Source organism: Cervus canadensis, chromosome 5, assembly GCF_019320065.1.
Source record: "Cervus canadensis isolate Bull #8, Minnesota chromosome 5, ASM1932006v1, whole genome shotgun sequence".
Taxonomy (NCBI): domain Eukaryota; kingdom Metazoa; phylum Chordata; class Mammalia; order Artiodactyla; family Cervidae; genus Cervus; species Cervus canadensis.
The window spans coordinates 65,658,715-65,685,133 of record NC_057390.1 but is presented as its reverse complement, the minus strand read 5'-3'; the positions used below and the strand labels follow the sequence as shown (position 1 = coordinate 65,685,133).

Below are 26,419 nucleotides of genomic sequence, written 5' to 3'. Positions count from 1 at the left end.
GCAACAGTGTACTAGGTATGGTAATTACCTTGAGTTTGAAATGGATTCATTTTATAGATGCTTTTTACTTTCTCTGATGTACTTTCTCTTGCCAGTGTGTGGGGGGAACATACTGCTTTCAATTACAGTTAATGTTAATCCAAAAAAGCTAGTTACATGTTTTCATTGCTTGTATTGGCCTGTTAAGTAGTAATAAATGGTGATCCTTACTTTTCTGGAGGTCATTTATCAGATTGCCTTAATTATTTAGAACACCATTAAATCGGAAAAGACATTGATGATTTTTCTCCATTGGTTGATTGAGCTAGCCAACAAAAATTTGAGTATCTGCTCTTTATAGCTTAGTGCTTAGTATTCAAAGATAATAAGACAAACTCCTCCTCTTTGTAGAACTTAAATTCTGGTGGAAGCCGGGTTGACAACATGTCCAATGTTGTAATAGTACAGCAGAGTGTACACTGTGGTTTTAGTCTTAGGCTCTGAAGGCAGCCAGTCTTGGCTTCAAATTCTCTCTCTGCTTCCTATAGCTATGACCTAGGGCAGGTTTTATGACCTTGTGAGCCTGTTTCTTCATCTATAAAATGGGGACAGTTATACCTAATAGTACGTAATTGTATTGTGAGGATTCAGTAACAGAATGAATATCTATTGAGTACTTGTTGTATACCAGCCATTGTTCTAGGCCCTGAGGACAGAGAACAAGATAAGCAAAGTCTATGCCCAGATGGAGCTTACTGTCCAGTGAGAGAGCCAGACAACAAATAAATACATAATATCAGGTAGAGGTCAGTGCTATAAAGGACAAGTATGGTAGAGGTGACATTTGAGCAGAGATCATGTGATTGTCTGTATGAGGGAATTCTAGGCAGAGGGAACACCAAGTGCATAGATTGTGTGGGCTTAGCCTGCTTGCAGCTGGAAGTCAGTGGGGCTAGAGCTCAGTAAGTGAGGAGTAGAGTTCAGGAGATGAGGCTAGAGAGGAGGCTGATGGTTAGGGCACAGAGGGTCTTGAGAACAATGGATTTTGCTGTTTGCTGGGAAGCCATTGGAACATTTTGCATAGGGAGTGACGTGATCTAACTTCTTCTTTGAATGGATCACTTTGGCTAGATTGTGCAGAAGGAAGGCTGGACACAGGGGCACCAGTTAGGATTCTGTTTAGTAGTCCAGTGTAGAGATGCTGGTCAGAGTGATAGGAATAGAGTGAGGAGGTGTCTGTAGTACCTCACACAGGGTAAGTTCTCCATAAATGTTAGCTGTTATTCTTTGTAACAGGTGCATTGAGAGCTTTGAGGAATGACTGGAGAGGGTTGGGAGATGAGGATGGAAAGGGGATGGAAAAGGTAGGTGGGGGCCAGATGGTGAAGGGCCTTGTATATCGTGAAAAGGTGTTGGGGCTTTATCTTGTGAGAAAATAGTTCTTGAGTTGATGTTAGAATTTGAGAATCTATGTATAAATCCCTGACCAGGTTTAGGATGATTCATATGGGTAACTAGGGATGCAAACCACATTTTAAGTAATTGGAAGTCTATTCAAGGATTTTAAGCATTGTTTCTTGATCATATTTGTATTTTAGAATGACCTTTGATTAGCCAGGATAAAACCCACAAAGACTATATATGAAACTGCATGGACTTTCCTGTTCAGACTTCTCAGCAGTTTGCTCTTAATGTCGACCTAATTTGATAAGCTTTGTTATCTGCTTCCTTAGCCAAATGAATTTTGTATGTAGGCAATTAAAAAGGGGACATTCTTAATAAATACTAGAACTCTTTTTTTTTTATTTCTTTCCCCTGGAAGAAGCAAAAAGAGTTCATAGGGAGAAGGAATTAGAGTATGTGCTTTTTAAAACAGGAACACGAGCCTGTAACCTCATGCTTTCATAGTGTTGCTTTGTTCTCAAGGACTGTTCTTTGATTTTGGAAACTCTTCATACTTGCAGTTTATGGTTTGAGATACGGGCCATTTACTGGGGACCAAAGACACTGTGGTTCATAAGGCTGTGTGGCACTGAGAAAACGAATTTCTTTTAATATACTAATTAAAATGATACTAATTTTTTTTCAAAGAAAGGATTAAATGAGATTTTTAAAGATCACATTAACTCTTTTTGACCATAAGTGTGAAAATTGTCAAATTTGTAGAAAAATGGAAAGAATAGTACATTAATCATCCATATACTTCATCTGTTTTTACCAGTTGTCAACATTTTGTCACATTTGCTTTATCTCTTTGTACATACTTCTGGGGTTATTGGAACCATTTACCCTAAATGTTTCAGCTGCATTAACTCCTCTAAGTCTTTTAATTACTGTTTGAATAAGCCTGATCTTCAGTTTTAATAATTGTATATTCCAGATGAATAAGACTGTAATAATTTAAATACAGCTTATAGCATTGTCCCTACAGTTTGATTTAATATTGGAATTTTTTATTTTATCTTCTTCAGAACAACAAGATATGGATTTGGATATAGAATTTGATGTACACCTTGGAATAGCTCATACCCGTTGGGCAACGCATGGTGAACCGAATCCTGTCAATAGCCATCCCCAGCGGTCTGATAAAAATAATGGTATGGACGGATTGTACACACTTTGGAATGTTTGTATTTTGGAAGCCAGTAGGTAGCACGTAGATACATATATCACAGCTAACTGGATATCATAGCAATTAATCTGTAATTATGTAAGTGTGTGTTTCTAAAAAGTAAGGATGTAGCAGATTGATTTGTCTCCGAAGAGACTTCTCCTTTTCTCTCCTTTCTTCCTTGCAGTTTACTCTGTTATTTGTACTATTGAGTTTGCTACAGTCTAAATCTTGCTAATGGTATGCATCTTGTGGTATCATTTCACATGATTCATGATTTTCTATGTCTAAATACTTCTATAAAGAGAAGTTTCTCCATGTTAACAGATTGATTGCCCAGATGTACAGATTGTCTAAGAAAGGCAGGATAAATGTTTAATTTTCCCCCCTTTATTTACCATTTTTCAAATGAAGTGGTTCTAATGGTCCAAGATGAACAGATTTCTTCATTGTTATTATAAATTCATGGGTTTGAAATATTTTGTTTCAAAACACTGAAGTAGTTCTCTGTATTGATGCACAAAATTATCTTTAGTCACTGGGAGCTTCTTCAGGTTGACTCCTGAGTACTTTTGATGTGATCCAAGTAGGTCCAGTAGTCTTTGTTATTTTGGTATTTGAAGATATGGCAGGTTTTCTAATCCTGCCCCAAACTTGAAATCAGCCAACTTTCTAAGGAACCCTAGTTCCTTTCAGTGGAAACAATAAAGACTCTAAGCCTGGGTATCACAGTGGCTGTGGTGGTGGGTGTGGAGCAGATGGTGGAAGTAGGGGTACCACTTACAGTGGGAGCTGCGGCCTGAGGGAGTGGGCGTGGCAACCGCTGAAACACAGCCCTCTCTGTTCCCTCTTCTCCTGGGGCCTTGTTACTCCCCTCTGCCAGCTGCACTGGGTGAGCACCTTTGCTGCAGGAAAAGGAGAAGGAAAACATTGAAGAAGACCACCAAAGGAGTAGTAGAAACCTTGTCTTTCATAACTCCTGGGACACAGAGTCTTCCAGCAGTGTTAGTGGTGGGAGCAGCAATGGCAACAGCATCAGTAACCTAGACAGGGCCAGTGGGCTTGAAAGCAGCTTAAACCACCTCATCGCCAGTCCAGCCCAAAGCACCCCCAGCCTGTGCCGAGCAGTCCATGCTGTGCCAAGGCTGTTACTTCCACATCAGCCAGACCCTGGAGGAGGCCCACTTTTATAGCCAACACTACTAAGAATGGCTTCCCATGTGATGTGCTGGCAGTTTCTTGCCTTCCGTGAAGGAATAGTTCTGTGCGTGTTTGATATTTCAACTTATAGTGTTTTAAAAAGTTGCACAAAAAAATGCCTGTTGGTTTTTCAATCAGTATTTGAAATAACAGGTTAACAGGCAGTTGTTTACTTGTGGTTTTGCTGCACTATTATGATTTCAGAAAGATTTTGAAGCAGTTTGTTATAGGCTGCTTTTGAGTGTGGGTATCAGGGTAACCATAGGAGGAAATCTCATCTGCATGTTGAATCCATAGTTTGTCCAGTTCAGATTGGTTTCTTTTTTTTTTTTTTTCAGATTGGTTTCTATATAGACCTGTAAGTTAGAAATTCTACTTGATGTAAAAAAGGCCTTTAAAAAATGTGAGAGCTTCAGTTTTTAAAATTCAGTACACTAGAAAAGGGGGTGCTTCCCAGGTGGCGCTAGTGGTAAAGAACCCACCTGCCAATGCAGATAGACGTAGAGACATGGGTTCGATCCCTGGATGGGGAAGATCCCCTGGAGGAGGGCATGGCAATCCACTGTAGTATTCTTGCCTGGAGAATTCCATGGACTGAGGAGCCTGGTGGGCTACAGTCCTTGGGGTCGCAAAGAGTCAGACATGACTGAAGTGACTTAAGCACAGCAAAGCAAACTAGATAGAAAAGAGTATCTAGTTTCTAAAAAAAAAAAGTCTGAGTTTTTTCCCAGAATACAGAAAGCTTGATTTAGTTTTGCTAATTGGTATACTACCTCTTAGTATGCAGATGTTCTGTTGAAAGTACTCTTTCCTCTGCAGTAGGAGAATAATCAGATCCAAATTAAACTATGTAATAAGCACCCTCCCTGATAATTGTCTTCTCTCTTTATTGTATATTTGTATTTCCAGAGAGGTCTTTCAAACACTTGGATACCCAGATAACTTATTACCATTATTCCTCCAGAATTACCGTTATTCCTTCAGAGCCTACATCACACTGCTCAGTTCTGACAGTCGAGAAATATGTAATGAATTTTTGTCTTATAAATTTGTCCAACAGTAGCTTATGTGATCTCATTGATAGTTCCACCTTATAGCGTCAAGAATTAAGGCGTGGGCCTCCCTGGTAGTCCGGTGGTTGAGAACTCACCTTGCAGTGCGGGGATACAGGTTTGATCCCTAGTCTGGGAAGCTCCCACGTGCCCCCAGGCAGCTAAGCCTGTGCGCCACAACGGCTGAGTGCATGTGCTCTAGGGCCCGCGCTCCACGGTGAGAGAAGCCGCTGCAAGGAGAACCCTGTGCACTGCACCCAGAAAGTAGCCCCCCTTTCACTGCAACTACAGAAAAGCCTGAGCAACAGTGAAAACCCAGCTCAGCCAGAAAATTAAAAACAACAACAAAATCTAAAAATGAACTAAGGCATTGGTGAAGGCTGACAAAGTGTAAGCCATCTGAACTGATGTCTGAAATCACAAGTACTGTGAAATTATGGGAGAAGGATTCACTTACTGCTTCAAGTAAGCCCCAGCAGGAACTAGAGGGCCACATTCTACCACTGAACCTGGAAAAATGGATGCAGCATAGAAACAGATGAGCAGAGGCATCTCTAGAAGGAAGTGTTTATTTAGAGACGGATTGTTCCCATGTCATTTAGTCATACTAGAGAGCCACCCAAGTTTGAATAACTTAAGGCATCTGTGAGTCTTCTTCCTCAGTGACAAACTCTCTGAATGAGGAGCCAGGATGGGTTGAGTCATCTGCTCAGGAGAGGGCTGTGGGGAAGCCTGCCATTGTATGTGGAGGAAAGTGCCATAGAATCTACCTGAGTCCTCCTGTCACTCACCCTCCTCTCTGCTGTGAGTCTGCACCACATACACAGCAAATCTGAGGAGTGCAGATAGCTCTAGAAGGGAACGTTCCTCCTTGTGAAGATTTGAGAAGGATACGGGGGCAGAATGAGATTTTTTCATGTGACAGAACTAAAGGTAGAAGATGAGGGTAAACTACGTACCCCCTTTTCATGGTTGGTTTGTTCCTCTAAATGGGTAGGGTTGAAAGGTCGGTTACTTGAAGTAGAAATGTAGAGTTGTGAGGGAAAGGTTCACAGGCCTGTGCTTATGGAGTAGATGGTTTGTGCAAGAATTTTTTTTTTTAACTACCACCTTCCAAGTTCTAAAATCATCTGTTTGACAACGATTTTAAATTTCAATGGGTTTGATGTCAGGGAGTATGAAAGGATACATTGCTAATATTTTATCTAACAAAAGAGCAAACAACTAAGTACTGTAAGAAGACAAGCTGTCTGAGCTCTCAGACACACGTGTACGCAACACAATTCAGAAATACCCAGGAGGACTCCTGCAGGCTTAATGGATGGCAGCCTACTGAAACATGTATTCAGAACGTGGAAAACTCAAGAAAACACATTTTTAAATTTCCTACCCAGCTGAAAGAAATAAAGATGAAACCGTCACTGAAACAAAACAGTTTTTTTCCCCAAATAAGTGCAGTTTTATAAAGTGCTAGGCTAGCAATTAATTCTTTAAATTTTAAACTTTATTCTTGGAATTTTCTGTTAAACACAAGAAATAATCTCCATCCCATCCTGCTTATTTTCTGCAGTCTTGGAAGCCTGAGATACATTTCTGTTATGAGGCTTCTTGATAGTAAATGGGCACCTTTTAAAACTTCTGTTAGTTCAAGCTACTAACACTTATATATATTTTTTTCTTATATATTTGTGCTCCAAAAAAAAAAGACTATAAACCAGGGAAGTGCTTATTGCATCTAGGCCTTTTCAGTGGGCAGAGTGTGTGTGTCCATGTGTACATGCATAATTTAAAGAGAAAATTCAGATAATTTTACACTAATCCAGGGCTATACGGTTTTTATTTTACCTCATTGATTTATATGTTTCCTGTCAATAACACTTAAAAACTTAGTTCTTAACACCAGCAACATACTTATATGATCTATGAAATGATACATGTACAACAGAATCATAATGCCAACACTGCCACAACAGTATATTTATTGTCTTTTGTTACTTTCTTTTGTACTTAAGGGATATCTCTCTAGGGATGTATAATCAAATTACTGTATTTTGGAGTCACTTGGACTAATCCTTCTGTACATGGTTGTGCTGCTAGCTGGGTACTGCATTCTGTTGATGTATTTTATTTTGAATTTTAGGGATTTTCTTAAACAGCTTTTATGTAAAATATTTGCATAGTTCTCTGAGGTCACACCTGTAAAAAAGACATACTAAAATAAGTCTAGCTTCTATCTTATTTCCTCTTCCTTATTTCATCTCTTCCTGTATATAAGCATTTAACAAAATTTTTAGTGTCAGTTCTTTCATGGTTTTTAAAAATAAGCGAATACATACATATGTATATATGTACAAATATACATATGTATGTGTGTATGTATATCCCTTTGAGGTAAGATTTTGTAATTTAATTCAGAAGCCACCTTTTCTAGGTTTTTCATACTTCACGTAATTATTGGATTGGATTAGAAAGCTAACAGCTGAAATTTTTAACACTGACAATCTTTATAAAAGATTCCTGAAAATGTATATCTATGATTATATTTTGAGAATTTGGCCTTAACTTCAGGCTTTATATCAGCTATTTATGATTCTCTGTGTTCTAGCATTAAAATTTTTTTAAAGTTTTTATAGTATTATTTTGTGGTATCTTAATCAAGTGACATGTTTATTTTATCATTTGATTTGTAGTGCATTCAGTTCAAGCTCATTTAATGTAAGACCAGAATATTAGATCTTTAAATATATTTTCATAGTTATCAAATGTTATCAAAATAAAATTTTGATAATTTGATATAAAATTGAATTGAGTAGTAACTTCTCTCCTGACTTACATGAACTTTGAATAATAAATACACAGTAATAGTCTTTACATACACTCTAAGTGGCTAAAAATAGTGTTGTCAACTCTTGATTTCACATTTTTAACATTTTTGAAAGTTAATCAAAAATATGAATGAGAATTATCCCACTATCATCTGTATTTGATCTCAGAATTTTCTGTAACCTCAGGTAAATAAACTATGGAACTGAATAACTGTTTTTTTTTCTTGCTGAGTTCTATAACTTTAGTTTTGAACTCATTTAGTATAAACTGGATAAAGCCTTTCTCTTTAAACTTTGGATTGTTTTATGCATAAGAATGAATGAACAAAGAAGTGAGAATATAGTTAGTTCAACCCTTTCATTTTGCAAATGGAAGAAACTGGCCCAGGAACATGCTGCTTTTGCGTGATGACATTGGACTGGTATTTTAGCCACAACTGAAGTTGATGCCTCTAAACTCCAGTTTATTCTGTTAATTTGTTATACCCACATCTAAGCACTGTGTGCTTTTACACATGGACTATGCTGCTGATCTACCTGAAGGTAATCTGATGATGAAAACTGGATAATACTTGATTACACCTGGAAGTACAGTGTGTTACAAATTTTTTGACTTGAGAAAAAAATCTATTAATAGTAATGGCAATTTATTGTGTTTATTAGACCTATAATTTTTTGGTCATCAGTGATTTTATCTCTTTTTAGAATTTATTGTTATTCACAATGGAATCATCACCAACTACAAGGACTTGAAAAAGTTTCTGGTAAGTAAAGTGACCTAAAAAGACCACCAGTCTTTGAGAATATTTCTGATGAGAGCATTGAGGTTGTTTGGGATGTGCAGTAAATCCTATCTGGATATGATTAAATAATTCCTACGACAGTTATAGGGTATGGTGGTTTATTGGACTTTTCTTTTGTTGACAGTGGAACTTTTTTGTTTCTTATATGAAAAAGAAATAATTATTTGGCTTTATTATAAATAAAAGCTTCAATAAAATTAGAATTTGGAAGGGTCTCTTTTGCATTGTGAGAGACCTTGTTTGTAATTTTTAAAAGTTTCTAGAGTGTCAGAAGACTTAAGACAGGTTGAATGAAAGCTCTATGCCCTAAATAGCTATGTACTACATAGTCATGATGATGATGATGACCTTCATTAGTGATTGAGCAGAGCTGTCCAGTTCAACTTTTCTGCAATGATGGAAACTTTCTATACATGTACTGTCCCAGAATGGTAGCCCCTGTCCAAGTGTGGCTGTGGAGCTGGGATGAATGCGGAACTAAATTTGAAATATTATTTCACTGTAAATTTAAGCAGCCACATATAGCTAATGGCCATTGGATTGGATAGTGAAATATCATTATTAAAGAAAGAATCATTATGTTCATAATGAAATTAATGTTTTGTGAATGTTACATATTTCATTATATTTTAATTATTTTAAAATTTATTTAATTCATATATGTCATATATAGATTTGTATAATTATAAGTATTTGTTCACAGGGAATACCTTACTATTTTGGGTTCCACATAATTAGATGGTGACCTTAATTTTGAACAGTAGGTATAATTAGTTGTATGGTGGTCAAATTAAAAGTTGGCTAATGAGATTTTTGAGGAAAAAAATTAGGTAGAAAAGATTTATATTCTAAGAATATTTCCTTAAATGTGTCAATTTTTTTTTCCTTTCTAATTACAGGAAAGTAAAGGCTATGACTTTGAGTCTGAAACAGACACAGAGACAATTGCCAAGCTTGTTAAGTACATGTATGACAATCGGGAAAGTCAAGATATAAGTTTTACTACCTTGGTGGAGAGAGTCATCCAACAATTGGTATTAAACCACACTTTTAAAGATAGTTATTGCCAATGTTAATCACAATAAATAAACTCTTAAAATATGATAAGTAGGAACTAGCCAATTTTTTAAGTATTTTTTGCTTTTATTCCTCCATATATACAAAACTGTTCAATTTGAATAATTTTGAGACTGCTTTAATGATTTTACTTGTTTCACTATAGTTCAGTGTCATGGGAATGAAAAATAGTCTAAATGTAAAGAGTTTGTCGACAAACTGCATACTCATACACAAACCCATACATACCACACACAAGCATGTATATAGTACATAAGTTGGGGATTCATCACTTTCTCACTTCCTGCTCATTCAAATGTTCTTCCTAGTCAGTAACTTAGCAAAAGGTAGCTTTGGTGAAATACACACTTCTTATTCTGAGATAATGTCTGCATGTCTCTGAGCCACTACAGTCAATCAATTTTTCCTTATAGGGACTTTTACTTGGCACTGTACCTTTTCAGAAAAATATTTCCCAGCCCAAGAGAAAGGTGGTATTTTTTTTTTTTAATTTCATCCCAATTGTCGTACTTTACAGATATCAAAGATATAAAAAGGCCCAAATACATAGTGACTTCCACTCCACCCTTCTACCCCCACAACTCTAGCTTTCCCATTTGAAAGCTGTTTACTTCTCTGTAAAGGTCCAACCCTTCCTCCCATCTCCACCCAAACCTTATGGTGTCTGCAGCAAAAGGAGTGAGGAAGACAGAGAAGGTAGAGGACTGTTCTTCCCTTTACTCAAGGCAGAGTGGTGTGCTCTCCGAGTGTTTTTTTGTTTCTCCTCATTGTATAACCCAGATTGTTCTGTTCCTTCCCTTTCCTACCTCACGTTCCTCCTTTATTCATTCTTGATTTCCGTAGACCCTGTCTCTGAGGAGTTTGGGTTGAGGGGGTGGTATGGTGTGCATGTTAATAATCATGATTGTGTGTGTATATGTCTCAATATCAAGGATCGCAAAGAGTCAGACATGACTGAAGTGACTTAGCACAGCACACACAGCACATCAAGTTCAAAAAGAATGAAAGTTAACAGTGATGTACACTACAACATTTTCCGCAAACTAATAAAATCCATGCAGTCACTAATGTCGAAAGGGGCAGGGGACTTCCAGGGGGTTGGTTTTGCTTGTTTTTCTTTTATAGACAAGGGCATGGCGTTAAGATGTAAAGTTGGGAGAGGCAGTTTGGATAAAAACTTTGAAAGGGTCCCTGCAGTTATTCATTTCTCCATCAAGATGTGGATGTGTGTTTCTTAAAATTCTCACACATTACATCATTCAGCCTGGAGACCCTGCAAAAATGTAAGAAGTGGTATCACACTGGTAAGGGAAGCAAGTGTTCCCTCTCACTGGCAGCCATGGTGGACCCTGAGGCCACCTGCAGCAGAGTCAGCCAAGCGACAAGACAGTCTTACAGTGACACTCCTCCTTGAAGGGAAACAGGATTTTGACAGTATTATATGCTCATATTCAGGAACGAACAGTGAAAGAGGAACTATTAGCTACTTAAATAAGAGGGTTGTGAAGTACGGGCTTTGGGAAAATCTGTTTTTCATGAAACAGAATGAAAGCCTAAACCCAGTGTTGCTGACTTTGCCCCCTGAAATAACAGAGCTTTGTTGAGACAAAAAAGTCAAGGGAGGAAAAGTAAGCAACCCAGGGATGAACTGTGGCTCCTTTAGAGCGATAAAGGGACTGCCCTCCATTACCAAACACCACTTTTGCCAGGGCCTTTGCTACATGCGTTGTTGTTGCCCCAGTTCTGGCCCCTTATCATTTTGATAAGGACCTTGTCTTATTACCAACTTAGTACTTGAAATGATAATATTGTCTGTTTGCTGTTTCAAGACTGTGATATATTTTCCTATTGGTTTGGTTTTCAAAATAAATAAGACTTAATTTTCTTCCAAAAAAAAAGAAAGTTAACAGTGATGTAAAATTGCTGGGCCAGAGAATGGGTTTTGAATACGGAGCTTAGTATCTTTTCTGACTCTGCCCTGCCTTTGCTAATGCATAGTATGGGACACATGAGAAGTGTTGGTAGCATGTACAAAGGTGACTTTTATAATGCTCTGTTTTGGAACTATTATCTGTTGATCCTATTTTAAGAGTGGGCTTGTTTAAAAAGTGAATATTGGATACATCAAAGCTGGAATAAGTGTCTGCCTGAAATTTAGGCTAATTTACAAAGTAGTGCAAAAGAGCAGTGTGTGAACTGAAAATCTTTGTGCTGAAGCCAGTATATTTTAGGCATTTCTCATTTGACAGTTGATTATAATACATATTGTTAATGCACTTTTTTTTCCCTCCATAGGAAGGTGCTTTTGCACTTGTATTTAAAAGTGTCCATTTTCCTGGCCAAGCAGTTGGCACAAGGTATATATAGATTTAATAATGACTAATATTCATATGTATTTTGAAACTTAAATTATAAGCTTATTCTCTTTACACTATAAATGATCCTTCACTCTAATGGCTCTGCCTTTTCTAGAGATATTTGTGAGAATCATCCCTTGGTATCCATGAGGGACTTGTTAAAAACCCTTGTGAATACCAAAGCCCATGGATGCTCAAGTTCCCTATATAAAATGGTGTGGCATTTGTGTATAACCTGTACACATATCCTGTACACTTAAAAGCATGTCTAGATTACTTAAATACCTAATATGATGCAAATCTTATGTACATAATTGTAAATCCAATGTATATACTACCAGTGTGTAAAAATGTTGCCAGTGTGTGGCAAATTCAAGTTTTGCTTTTTTGGAACTTTCTAGAATTTTTTTTCCTGAATATTTTTAATCCACAGTTGGTTGAATCTGCAGATGTGGAGCCCATGCATATGGAGGTCGACTGTATTTTTTTTCCACGTGTCTTATCTGTTGTTTTACTATTCTTCCATGTGACAGAATCCCTTAACAAAGCAAAACCACCTGGCATTTGTAATTGGCCTTTTGTCTGCATTGGGCCCTATTGTTACTTTGTGAGTTTGGAGGTTGAGTATTCTATACAATACCCAGTCCTAGATGATTGTACAATTATTGCTTTTGCTGGGATATTTCAAGCCTAAGCATTAAGTCCTTCTGAAAACAGTGGGAGGCCTAAGACTTGGTAAGAAAGGGCAGTCTTTAAAAAGTCAGAGGAACTAAGGATAAAGTGCTGAATATTCATATATTGTTCATATATCAAAAGAAAGTTTCCATTTGATGTTAAAAATGAGAAACTTTTTAATGCATCATCATAGAACAGGGGTCTGCAAACCTTTTCCGTTACAATGCAGGCATGCTCTGTTGCTTCAGTTGTGTCCAACTGTTTGTGACCCTGTGGACAGTAGCCTCCCAGGCTCCTCTGTCCATGGAATTCTCCAGGCAGGAATAGTGGAGTAGGTTGCTGTTCCCTCATCCAGGAATCGTACCGACCCAGGGATGGAACCTGCTTCTCCTGCATCTCCTGCATTGCAGGCAGATTCTTTACCCACTGAACCACCTGGGTAGCCCTTTCTGTAACAAGCCAGACAGTAAATTAGGCTTTCTCGGCCATGTCCTGTCGCTTCTGTGGCAGCCTCTCAGTTTGCTGTTGTAGTGTGAAAGCAACCGTAGAAACAAGTAGAAGAATGGGCGTGGCCATGTTCCAAAAAAATAGACAGACCTGGCTGTGGGTCATAGTTTGCTGACTTTTGAATATTTTTTAAAAACTCATTCTTTTGTTGTATCTGAAGTTGACCTCAGAGGGAGAATTTAAGCATTATTTGAATAGCATTCCCTCATCATATTTAAATTTTGTATCATTACTGCATTATTTATAAAAATGGTTTAATTCTGTTTAATTTTGTACTAACAGACGAGGAAGCCCTCTGTTGATTGGTGTACGAAGTGAGCATAAACTGTCTACTGACCACATTCCAATTCTCTACAGAACAGGTAGAAACTATTCCTATATTATGGCATGGGGAAAATGTATAAATTGAGTGCAGTAGATATAAAGACTTGTTTTCCATAAATTGATTAAATGCCCATTTGATCAGATCCACTCATATATATAGTTCTGTCTAGACATGAAAAGGATTTGTTTTTGTGATTTCTCTGACGAGTAGAATTTTTTTCTGTTGTATATCCTTAGCTAGGACTCAGATTGGATCAAAATTCACACGGTGGGGATCACAGGGAGAAAGAGGTGGGAAATGCACTCTGCATGGATGGGGAGGAACCTTTATCCTCTTTTGTTCATTCTTTACTAATTCTTTGTTCTTGGAGTGAATGAATGTGCTGGGCCTCTAAAAATGTGCTTATTTTATGGGGATACATATTTTGACCTTATTTTTCTAATTTGCAGAGTATATTTTGTCTGTCTGCTTTTGCCATTTAGAAAACTGCTTTTAATAATTTGTTTCTTTAAGATCTCTGAGATTTGAGAAAATGGTTGAAATTGTAACTTTTTTCCCTTTGTTTTAAATTAAAATCATGTAAGATATATTATTATAAATAAGATGCTAAGATTAGGAAAAGAGCATTGTGTGTTAGGCTATTATAGATTGAACTCCATGGTAGTTATTTGGATAATTTAGCTGAAATATGTTTAAATGGATTTTGTTTTATGCATGACATTTTACTTTCAGATTTATGTTTGATATCTTGATTGGGTTTGTTTGAATTTGGAATTTTTTAAAAATTTATGTTTGAAATTTATCTTTTCAGCCATACAAACTGGATCATTTTATTGATATAATTAGCAAAAAATGATGTGTTCTTTTAGTTTACCTTTTTACTAAACACTTTCCAGGTAAAAGACACAGGGAGTGGTAAATTCAGGAGATTGAAACCCACATTATTGATGCAAAATTCTTGGCTTTTTAAAAAAGATTTAGCAAAGTACTCTAAGCCTATTCATCCTTAGATAGTGGCTGCTTTCACTATTTTATATAGAGCAGACAGTTATTTCCTTAAATAACCTTCAAATCCTGAGGTGTTAGAATTTATTTTCCTCTTCCCCTCCAACTCTTTTTAGAAGTAAAGCTAGTCTACCAGTATAAATTTTGGATCCAGAGTTCCAGGTTTCTTTTAATGATTCTGCTTGTGTATATTTATTACTTACATGTTAACCTTGTACATTGTCTTAGGCTACTTTTAGAAGCAATAGAAAAATATTGGCTAAGGTCTTAAGAGGCTGGAAGAAAACGTTATAATGAGACAGATCTTTTTGAGATCAGGGGTTGTGTTATAGTAATCCTGATTTTTCTAGCTCTTAGTAGTTAAAAAGTTTTTGAAGTAGAGCCTCCTGTTGAAGAGGCTGTGTACAGGGGAAAACATGGGAGTGGCTTTCAGGCATTGCTTTTTCTCCAGGTGTAACCACTGACCAAATAAAGTAGGATGATAATAATTGTTTTCCACTTAAATCAGATGAAGTAATCAATAGATGGAAGACATTTTACAGATTGTAACAGTCATATAGATGTATGTAAGCAATGTTCATTTAAATAGGCAGTGATACCTTTACTTCCTCTATATATTTGTAATTAAGTATACCTTGTTACTTGAAGAATGAAATAACCAGTATTGGAAGAAAGAATATGGTGAAACTCAACCCTGGTAGGATATTTTATAAGCAAAGCTAGTTGTTTTTATGTAAAAAATGTAGGTGCTAGCCTATCCTTTCGCCCATTTTTTAATTTACTTTTTCACATACAGTAAAGTTCATTCTTTCTGATGTACAATTTCATGAGTTCTGTCAAACACAGTCAGTTGTATAACCACCTCCACAGTTGAGATAAAGAGCAATTCATCCCCTATAAAGTTCCTTCAGCTGACTGACTGTAGTCAATCCTTGTCCCTATATCCAGCCTCTGGCAAACACTGACCTGCTTTATCTCTCTGTAGTGTTGTCTTCTCTGGGATGTCTTATACTTATTTTTTAAAAGCATGATGTCATTTGTACTGTTGGGTATGGATGGGAAGAGCTGTTTTGTTTTCATGCCTAAACCACATCAAATAATCAAATAATAATAAAAATAATCAAGTAATAATAAAACAAGTGGAGAACTTTGGATATATGTTACTAAGAATAGTCACTAGCAAGTTTTTGTACACATTGATTTTAGAGGATGGACACAGTAGGAGTTCTTACAAGTGTATTTATAGTATTCTTGGGCCATTGTGTCCATTGGTTGTAAGGTCTTCTGTGTCCTGATCTTTGAGAAAGGTGCTTTTTTGTCTCTGAGAATTTATATATATAGTCTTAAGTTAATAGTATTTTCTGTATTTGGCTAATTGGTCAAACTTCATTATACCTTCCAGTTTTGACTTTAGTCAAAGAGGAAAAAGAAATTCTTCATCAGTAGCTTAACAAGTTAAGTAGAGATGCCAGAATCCTAAAGTGCCAGAATTAAAAGATGTTACCATTACGGAAGGACTACACTTTATCCTGACTTAAAAGAAATGTAAGAAAATCCAGTTTTAAGAAAGGAGAGGTTCTGGGTTTACAGTTCCAGTCCTTAGCAGTAGCTACCTTGTATGGTATACCATAGTTAGAGAATATCATTGTTTTGTTTTTAAATCAGAATTAGTATAGCCTGAACTTTGATTTGTTACTTACCTTTAAAATCTAGAGAAGTTTTATTTGGAGGTAATAAAAATATGCCACCAGCCTTCATTTTATTTTTCATTGCATAATTTTCATATTTTTAATGTAATTTTAATGTTTAAGTGCACAAATTTATGTCTTAATTCCATTAAGTTTTGTTTAAAGTTAAAATTAGGCTATACATACATTAAAAAAGTTAGTGACATCATTTGCGTTTTTCTTGGAAAATAAATATTACATTAAAAAATGCATAACATAGCACTGTATATGCCACGCTGTCTGATAGTTGCTCTTTCACTCTACGCCCTTTGTTCTTGTTGGCTTATTGCATGAAAATAGGGTGATCTACCTGGCATTGAAAAGTTGCTGGAATTATTTTGCATTGCTATGGTTTTTTTGTTGATTTTGTAGAAAGTTGTGTATATTTATAAATCAGCCATGGTTTTCTACGGTTGGCTGACTCCTTTAACTCCATGCTCTAGGCAAAGATAAGAAGGGAAGCTGCAATCTCTCCCGTGTGGACAGCACAACTTGCCTTTTCCCTGTTGAAGAAAAAGCAGTGGAATATTACTTTGCTTCTGATGCAAGGTGAGCGTCATTGGTTGATACAGAGAGAATTTTTAGTAAAGCTTCTTATGCTGCAGGAAACCAAAAAGTCATTTTGTATAAATCTAGTCACGCTGTATAGGAGAACTTTGTTAATTAAGGTTGTGAAGGTGACCATTCTGGGGTCCTAGAATGTCTTCTCTCTCAATTCAGAATATGTAGGTCCATCTACAAAGAAGAAATAATGGTCCTTGAGACTTGTTCTGATATATTTACTTTGAGCTCATGTATTTTTTTGTCTCTTCTTTTAGAGCCATTACCCAGGTTTTATAGGGAGGAGAGATTTTATTTATTTATTTTTACCTGTTTTTTTTTTAACTTTTTATTTTGTATTGTGGTATAGCTGATTAGCAATTCTGTGATAGTTTGAGGTGAATAGTGAAGGAACTCAGTCACATATGTATTCATCCTCTCCCAAACTTCCCTGGGAGGAGAGATTTTTAGATTGGAGAGTAGAATGGCTTGGCATCATACCAATGATAGTATAATTGCTTACCTAGATTGTAGTTTTAATCCAGTGTGGACACATCTTTTTGATTGAGAAATAACTGGCAGCAAAATCACTTATATAGGAGATAGTAACTAGACTGAGACATTTTGAGAGAAAATGCAGTAGGATGCTTTGAGGCATTTATAAATGAAATTTAAATAGTAATGAGGGTAAAATGGAATCACCCAAATTGTCAGCAGGTGTGTGAGTCATTCATTTTGTCTGAAAGTAAGGGGATCTAAAAATGAATATTCATGTAGGTTAGGACTGCAAGGGGTATATTATCTCAGTGGGAAAGCGAGCTTCACTATTTTCTGAATTTTACAGGTGTGTAGGTTATAGAGTCAGTGCTGAGATATGTCCTTGCTGTCACTAAGTAGACTTGTTACAGAGTTGACAGTTTTGGCTTAGGTAAGCTGGAAGTTATGAAAGCATTTCAACAGTTTTTCTTTCACTCGTACATTCATATTGAATACTCCAGCAAAGTCATGTACTGGGCTCAGGAGACAACGGTGAGTAAAAATAAAAATATTACTTGTCCTTAAGGATCTCTTCCTTACTGGGGGGAGACGGATTTTAGTCAATAGTCACCAAGTATAGAATTCCAGTTATGACAAGAGCCATAGAATGCGTGTGATAGAGTGATTTAACTTCCTACTGGTACATTTCTTTAAGAGAATGATGTTTGAACTGAGACTTAAGGAGATACTAGGAGTTAACCTGGTGAAGAGGTGGAGGGGAAAAACATGCATTCTCTGCAGTTGGATCAGCCTGTGAGATCTAGAATGGGTGTGAGTGTGGCTGGAGTAGAGAGAGGAAGTTTGATGGGAGATGAGGCCAGAGAAAGAGGTAGGGGTCGTGGTAAAGGCATTTCGCTATTTTCCTAAGAACTAAAGGGAAGGTGTCAGTTGGTTTGTTGGGTAAGGGAGAAACCTTGATTGGAATTGACCTTTGATACACGTTTTGGCAGAAATGGAGAGTGGACGGAGGGAGGTTAGAGGGAACAGGGTTGGAAGTTAGGAGGTTGCTGCGGTAGTCCTGTGAAGGCTGGTGGTAGCTTGAACTGGTTTGTGGTGGTAGACACAGAGAGAAACTCTGGGAAATATTTAGGAGTTAAAATTGGAGGACTTGGTGATGGGTAGGATGAGAAAGAAAGAACCATGCCTTCTGATCTGATCTCATCAAATTTGGCTTTGGTTGTTACACCGAGGTTTTGTTTTTCATTGTCTGCATTGACCACCCCCTCCTTCATTTCTCTGTAAGGAATAGCGTTGATAACCAGAAATGTATCAGAGATACTGCCAGATGCTACTTTGTATTTAAACTTGGTCCTTTTGTTCTAATGGTAGTTATATTTATAATAATCATCCTAGATTATTGATTGTTCTGTCTCCTGGAACATTTTGTAGTGCTGTCATCGAACACACCAATCGTGTCATCTTTCTTGAGGATGATGATGTTGCCGCAGTGGTAGATGGCCGTCTTTCTATTCATCGAATTAAACGGACTGCGGGAGATCACCCTGGACGAGCTGTGCAGACCCTCCAGATGGAACTCCAGCAGATCATGAAGGGTGAACGTTTTTGTCCTGTTATAGCTCAGTGTCCTCGATGGAAAGGATACATCCTCCTTTCTGTCCTGGTGTAGGACTCTGATAACACAGAATAGTGAACAGTTCACACCAGAAAGGGGGATGATTCTTTGGAGAAAGTATCTGCTGGTTTGACCATATTCTGCTACCAACTAATTCATGGTTTGTTGTTTCTCACATTAAAAAAGAAATCAATCATTTAAATAGTATGGGGAATCCTGGCTTGCTGCAGTCCATGGGGTCACAAAGATCAGACACGACTGAGTGACTGAACTGACATTTTTAAGATGCTTTATAAACATAGTTTGTGTTCTCTTCTTTATTCCTCTCTTCTCTTTGTGCTTTAGTTTTCTCATATATGAAGTGGAGATCGTAGGACTTAACCTCATTAAGGTTGTTTTGGGGATTAGCCCTGACAACAGTGCCTGACATGCGTAGTGAGCTCTACATAATGTTTGTTACTATTAACTATTGTGATTATGGTGATAGTGGTTTTTATAGTCCTTTCTGATGGGGTTGCAGTGAAAAACAAGCTTAAGTTTATTGCATAATGGCTATATATATCAAGTCTTTACTATATTAACCCACACTATCACACTATGAAGTAGCTGCTAGAATAGATTTAACTGGTTAAGGAGTTTCCCAGAGCCTCTTAGATAATAACGATAGAACCATTATTTGAATCTAGATCTGACTCTAAACCATAAGCTTGTCCCACTCCCCTGTTTTGCTATAATTACATATTTTAGGTATAAAGTTAATAAAAGCATTTTTTCTCCTTACTTGCTTATTTTTCTTCCCATAGGGTAAAGTGTCATAAATGAATATTATTCTCTACTGCATGACCTTTTGTTTAATTTCATTTACTAAGGCTATATTGAAGGAGATAGACTTTTAGTTGAATACAAACTTCCTATCCTTTGGCTTGTTAATTTTTGTTTTAATGATACAATTTATTTTACTTTAGGCAACTTCAGTTCCTTTATGCAGAAGGAAATTTTTGAACAGCCAGAATCAGTTGTGAACACAATGAGAGGAAGAGTCAACTTTGATGACTATACTGGTAATTACATATGAACTATGTTACTATTTCAAAGTCTCATGGGGGTTGACATTGACAGCCTTATTAGAGTTCATTGTCCTTTATAGCCATATAGAGTAACTATGGTTGCCAGCTATCAATGGAGCCCAGTCCTCTTTTAAAAGTCCTTCAGTGTGTGATTCCACTGATATGAGGTATATTTAAGTTATCTTTAGGGGCTGAGGAGAGGAGGGAATGGGGATTTAGTGTTTGGTGGATGTATATCTAAGTTAGATTTGTAGATCTAGTGGTTAGCAGGGGCTGAGGAGCAGAGAGAATGGGATTTAGTGTTTAATGGATGCAGAACTTCAGTTTGGAATGATGAAAAAGTTCTGAGGTGGGTGGTAGTGATGATTGTACAACAATGTGAAGGTGCTTAATGCCATTAAATTACACACTTACAGATCATTAAAATAGTAAATTTTATGTCAGGTATTTTACCACAGTAAAAATAAGGGAATAATAAATAATAGTTGCCAGGAGCTGAAGGGATGGGGGTGGGGAATGGTGAGTGACTACTAATGGATATAGGTTTTTTGGAGGTGATGGAAATATAAAATTAGAGGTGATGGCTGTATAACTCTGAAATACGAAACACCACTAATCATACACTCTGAAAAGGTGAATTTATGGTAAGTGGTAGCATACCTAAAATGGTTATGAAAAATATATAAGATGGCTAGAGAGTCACATTTGAAAATTGTTGTCAGTTATGGGAGTATTTGGGTTTCCCTAGTGGCTCAGACAGTAAAGAATCTGCCTGCAATACTGGAAACCTAGGTTTGATCCCTGGGTCAGGAAGATCCCCTGGAGAAAGGAATGGCTACCCACTTCAGTTTTCTCGTCTGGAGAATTCCATGGCTACAGACGTTGGAAGGTTGCAAAGAGTCAGACACGATTGAGCAACTGGCAGTTTCACTTTCATGAGAACATTAGGATGATCTTCCTGGGGCAGGGAAGAGTCCTTCGGTGTACCGTTAGAAACATTTAACCTGTTTTCAGTTCAGAGATCTTTTATTTAGCACTTGATATTACCGGGGACTGTTCTGAACACTGAATTCTCAGAAGAATGAGATATGGTCCCCTTATTAGGAAGCTTCCTTGTATCTGTTCAGCCTGGGTTTTTTCTCTCAGTTTATAAATGAGTGAGATGTGAACTTCACAGAGGCTTTCAAGCGTTTGTCTAATACCTTTTGTGGCACTTTGCCTTCCTGTGTGTGTAAGGTGGGATGACAGTGCAGCTCTGGTCCTATTTCTGAAAATTCTCTCTAGACCTTGTGTCACAGGATTTTCTGCACTTGGTAAAATGAGTTTGAGAGTGACTTTCTGTGGTCATAGAAAATCAGATTTTCAGAACATTCCTTGTGACCAGTTTCATAAACAAGCTTTGGGCTAAACTTCTCAGTGTTAGGAATCAGTTTTTGAGAGATTATGTCTAGTACACAGAAATCTTTTCCTGAATTTGTGTCTTAAATATTAAGTGCCTTCTCCTTTTTTGTGATGTCCTGCTAATTGATGGAGAATGATTTCTCTGAAGAAGTGTGGTTTTTGTATACTTTATTGTCTGAGACACATCATACTGTTTCTCAGCTAGAGAGATTTGTTGATGGCTGAGTTATAAGTGACATCTGTGGGAGGAGCACCATGCTGAATGCATCAGGAGCTGTAGGAAAGTTCTCTCTGCGGTGGTCTCCTCCTCTAGGTTCTTAGAAGGGGGAGGATTTGCATAATTTTACATAACTATTTAAAGAAAGGTAAAATATGATAAATGACATTAGACCCACAGTTTAGTGTTGAAATGTTTAAAATTGAATTGAGAGAGAATGAATCTGTGTGGACAGGGGGCCAGGCCAGGTTCCATGATGTAGGCAGGTATAGTTGTAAAGGATTTGGAAGATTGTAATAGGTGAGAGGGAGTTGGGAGCTTTGCAGCCAGGTAGAATGCATTAGCTAAGGGGAGATAGTGGAAAACCATTAGACATTTATTTGTGAGATAATGGGTAGTCCAATTTGTCTGCCATGTCTTGTACATGAAGAGGGGTAGAGAGCAGTAAGTCAAGGCAGGAAGGTGAGAGGATCTGTCAAGGAGGGCCTTGAATGCCTTCTATTGTGTATGAAGAGTGCCTCCCTTTGTAGAAATTACAGAGCTGTTAGGAAAATTAGGAGAGGCTTGGGAACCAGGAGTGATCCTAGCTTCACTGAAGTGACTGACTACCAGTCTCCAGTGTGCACTGGAGGAACGAGAGGCTGAGATGCAGCCACCAGTTGGAGTGTTGTCCCATCTGGGGTAAAGCGATGGGGAAGGGGAGGCAAGTGGAGGCTAGGAGAGAAACAGGAGCATTGCAAACCAGAACCTGCATCTGCTTGTGTGGGGCGAGGGAGTTGTGGAAGGTGGTGGAACTGAAAGAACTGGGAGAGTAGCAGTAAGTAAATACTATTAACAGCATCGAAGGGAAGTAAGAATTCGGAAAAAGCATTGTTTTATAAGGGAAGAGAACAAGATAAACTTTGAGAAGTCATGACTTTAAAAAGCACTTTTATCTATGGTATGTGTTCCTCATAAAAGTTCTATAATATAAACAGGATGACTGTTATCCTTTTTCGTTGTAAAGATAAGGAAGTTGAGGCCCTGTCAGTTTGAAGTCTTGCCAGAGGTCACACGGCCAGTCACTTATGGAGTCAGTCGGGCCTCCAGCGTTCAGGGGTTCCCACTGAACTCCTGCCCATCCTCCAGGCGCTCCTGCCGCAGTCATGGTCTCCCTTACCAGGAGCAGGAGTCTCTCCAGAGCATCCATTCAGACCATGGGCGACTCCTTCCAGAACTCTCCCAGACACCCCTCAGCCAGCAGGGAATGGCAATCCCACTCCAGATTTCTTGTCTAGAAAACCTCATGGACAGGGGAAACTGATGGGCTATAGTCCATGGGGTTGCATGGAGTTGGACATGACTGATTGACTAACACAGACAATTTTAAGGAAACGCTTGATGACCAGCTAACCTCATGGTCCAACCTTGCTGTCCATCATCTGAAAATACAGTTCTCTCCAATAGTCTGTCTGCTTAAACTTAGTCATCTCCAGACTGATTTGCTTTTACGTGACCCCCTACCTAGACTCTTAAGGTTGTTTACTCTCCCCTCCACCCCCAAATCTTTTCGGTGCATGCTGAAGTCTGTGGAAAAATGCCAGAAAGAAAACTATACATAAAGGAATAGCAAGGCCAGTCTGGCTGGAGTGGCCTCGGTGAGAGGGCAAATGCCAGGAGATTAGGTCAAAGTGAAGCAAGAAACAGGGTGTCTGCCTCCTGAAAGCCATAATAAGGAATTTGGACTTTATTCCAAAGTTATTTGAGAAGCCATTTGAGGCTTTTATTATTGTTTTATATTCTGTTTTACTCATTTCTTAAAATAGAGAAATACAGTATGCCCTCTCAGTATTGAAATTTAAAAGGAAGAATATAAAGTTATTCAAAAATATACAAAAACCTGTATCTTGCTTCCATTTTATAACTAGTTAAGGTAGAAAAAAGAGTGGAGGGGACAAAGAGCAGGGGCAGAGTAGACAGACTGATGGTGGGTTAGACGGAGAAGGAGTCTGCTTGTGGGCGTGCTCATCACTCTCACAGTCAGATGCTGAATTCTCTGGTAGCCACACAGGGCCTTGGACAGTGTGTGCACTTGGTAGGTGCTCAGAATATTAGTTGAATGATTGAATAAATTCTGGATGAAAGTTTCTCACAGGTAGAAAACTAGCCATGTAGCCTTGTGTAGAAGAATCCATAGACAAGGCACCCTTAGAAGGACACATACGTGGCTATAGAGACAGACTCATTGGAGGGTTTTGAGATCAGATTTGTTTCTAAAGAATCCCTCTAAAAGATCATTCTGGCTGTGTGTGGAGAAAGGCTTTAGGAGGTGGAGAAGAGGTTGGAGAATGTGGTCCAGGGTAGAGATGCTGGATTCGGGTGGTGACATTAGAGGGGCACTTTGAAGGTAGGGCTCTCAGGACTTGCTTGTGCAGTGGTTGTGGAGCAACCAAGGATGACCCTGATGTTAGGTGAGTGGTTGGCATTTACTGAGATGGGAAAGACTGCAAGGAGCATGGTATATATTGTGTTCAGAGCACTGTTCTGGGCATGTGGTAGAAATGGACGTAACTAAGACAATTGTTTTTCCAGGCAGACTTACTGAGAGATAATCAGGTATAATAAAACTTGACTGTTCTTAATGTATAATTCAGTGAGTTTTCACAACTTCTTACAACATGGTCATAATCCTAAACAACCTGTACAACAGTCAAGAGTTAGCACAGATCCTTCTTAAAAATTCCCCCATGGCTCATTTAGTTAGACCTTTCCACATCTCCAGGCACCAACATCTACTGATCTATTGTCTGTGTTCCTACCGTTTTGCCTTTAAGAGAACTTTTAATCTGAAGAGAGGAATGTAAAAATGACCAATCAGGGTAGGTTGTGGTTAATACTGTAGTTGTGTAGGCATGTTTGTGGAGTGAGGAAGGTTAATTACAAGTTTGGGGTGACCAGTAACGTTCTGATTTACTTACTTTCAAAACTAGAGAGAACTGTGTTTCCTAAGAGGAATATGAATGCTTTAAAACAGCAGTGTTGTTTTCCCAGAGAGGCAGTGAACACTCCTGAAAAGTGATTATCTGTTTCATATGGTTCTTTCCTAAATAAATATATCCACAAAACTTTCTTTTCAGTGAATTTGGGCGGTTTGAAGGATCACATTAAAGAGATCCAGAGGTGTCGGCGTTTGATTCTTATTGCTTGTGGAACAAGTTACCATGCTGGTGTAGCAGTAAGTGGCTTCTTAAAATTTTAGTTGTGTTATTTTGGTTATTAGAAAATATCTGCAGACAAATAGTACCTTCAGTAACATAGCATGTTACTGAAGTAAAAAAAAAAAAAAAGTAAAACTTTTTTTTTGTTGTTATTGTTAAAACATCATGTTTTCATGTTTTGATGACAAAAATCAAGAAGTTTGAGGAACGGAATTTTAATAGCTACTTGGAATTACTTATCAGTGGATCATCTGCTTTAGGAAGGTCCTTAGATATACAGGTGGACCGCCTGCAGCTGATTTAACAAAAGGCAGAGAGTGGCACGTTCTTGTTCCCTCCTGGCCTTGTGGTTCACACCGCACGCCTGCTTCTGTTAGAGCAGCTCCTGGGTTCTATGTGTCGTAGTTCACTTACCGCAGACAGGGGGATGGGGCAAGTGAACCTCAACAGGATTTTACCTGGTAAGCACATTTCTGCAGAGAAACGACGTCTTCTTTTTTGATAGACTTGACTGTTGATTTTGGAAGCTGAAATTCTGTATCAAAGATGTGTGTTGGCTGTCACTGTGGAGGTATAGGAATTTAACAGTCTTTTAGTCCAATAAATCAGATCCACATGTAGTTACCCTGTAAAGAGGCAGGTTATGTGCTGTTGATATCAATTTCTGTAAGTACAGAAAACCCTTACACACTCAGTTCCTGCTTTAGGATTGATTTCCAAAGTTCATGACAGTAATTTTTTTATTTGCTGGGGCATAAATATCACTTATCTACACTTGTGGGAACCATTCATTTGATGAGTGAGTAAAACCCAACCCTTGCATCTCAGTAGGCTTTGTTCTTCTCTAAAGCACCCTCTCCTCCCTCCTTCCCCACTTCCCCCAAATTACATGGTCCTAAAAAAGAAAATCTGTGCAGTTTTGAAGGGAAGAGTCGTAAGAAAGTAATTGTTTTGAGCATTAGAAATAAAAAGAATGAACTAAAGACATTAATGTAAATTAAGGGATTGGTTAATTTAGTGGTGGCTTAGATCTGTTATTGAATGAACCCTCTATTCAGAAATAAAAAATTGATTAAATGTTTCATCTAATGCTAAGCCTGTATTGTGAGGCATAAATTATATATATGCTGTGTTAGAATTCTCTAATTTGAAAAGATGTAAGGTCTTCTTTTGTTTGGTTTGTTGGAGACTACAGTATTAACAAATATTAAAAATCTCATGTGGTGGTACTTCCCTGGCAGTTCAGTGGTTATAACTCTAGGCTTCCACTGCAGGGGGCACAGGTTTGATACCTGGTCAGAGCACAAAGGTCCGCATGCTGTGCCACTGCAGCCCCCACCCCCCGCAAAAAAAATAATTCTAGTGTGGTTTAGGATACAAAAGTGTCATTGAATTAATCCTATCTAGTTATCTACCCCCTACTCTACCCTCCATACTGCAGAGTTTGAAAATAGTGAGCTTTCTTAAATAAGATTTCTAAAGTGTATTGACTTTTTTTTTTAAGAAAAAGCATTCTTAATGAATACATAGTATTTTGAGGTGTTTAATTTTTCATTTGGTGTTTCTGCATCTGTTGTCTCACTTGAAATCTCTTACTGATCTGGTATTATATGAATTGTCATTTAAAACTTAAGAATTGGGAAGGTAGAGTTAATATGGAAGCTAACTCAGAGAGTTAATATGGAAGCTAACTCAGAACAGTGCTTTTTCCACTACTCAAAACGTTTTATGTGTGTGAGTGTAT

The 26,419-nt window shown here is 37.8% G+C and overlaps 1 protein-coding gene across 2 annotated transcripts in view; it reads left to right on the top strand.

The window, feature by feature from the left end:
• Positions 1 to 26,419, top strand: part of GFPT1 (glutamine--fructose-6-phosphate transaminase 1) — a 61,373-nt gene that overhangs the window by 15,689 nt on the left and 19,265 nt on the right. For both annotated transcript variants that reach the window (XM_043468979.1, XM_043468980.1), the window contains 9 exons: positions 2,451 to 2,576; positions 8,373 to 8,431; positions 9,370 to 9,504; positions 11,843 to 11,904; positions 13,369 to 13,448; positions 16,587 to 16,692; positions 18,610 to 18,773; positions 19,759 to 19,854; positions 24,595 to 24,692. In XM_043468979.1, the coding sequence (XP_043324914.1) occupies positions 2,451 to 2,576; positions 8,373 to 8,431; positions 9,370 to 9,504; positions 11,843 to 11,904; positions 13,369 to 13,448; positions 16,587 to 16,692; positions 18,610 to 18,773; positions 19,759 to 19,854; positions 24,595 to 24,692 (926 nt within the window). The remainder of the gene's footprint in view (positions 1 to 2,450; positions 2,577 to 8,372; positions 8,432 to 9,369; positions 9,505 to 11,842; positions 11,905 to 13,368; positions 13,449 to 16,586; positions 16,693 to 18,609; positions 18,774 to 19,758; positions 19,855 to 24,594; positions 24,693 to 26,419) is intronic.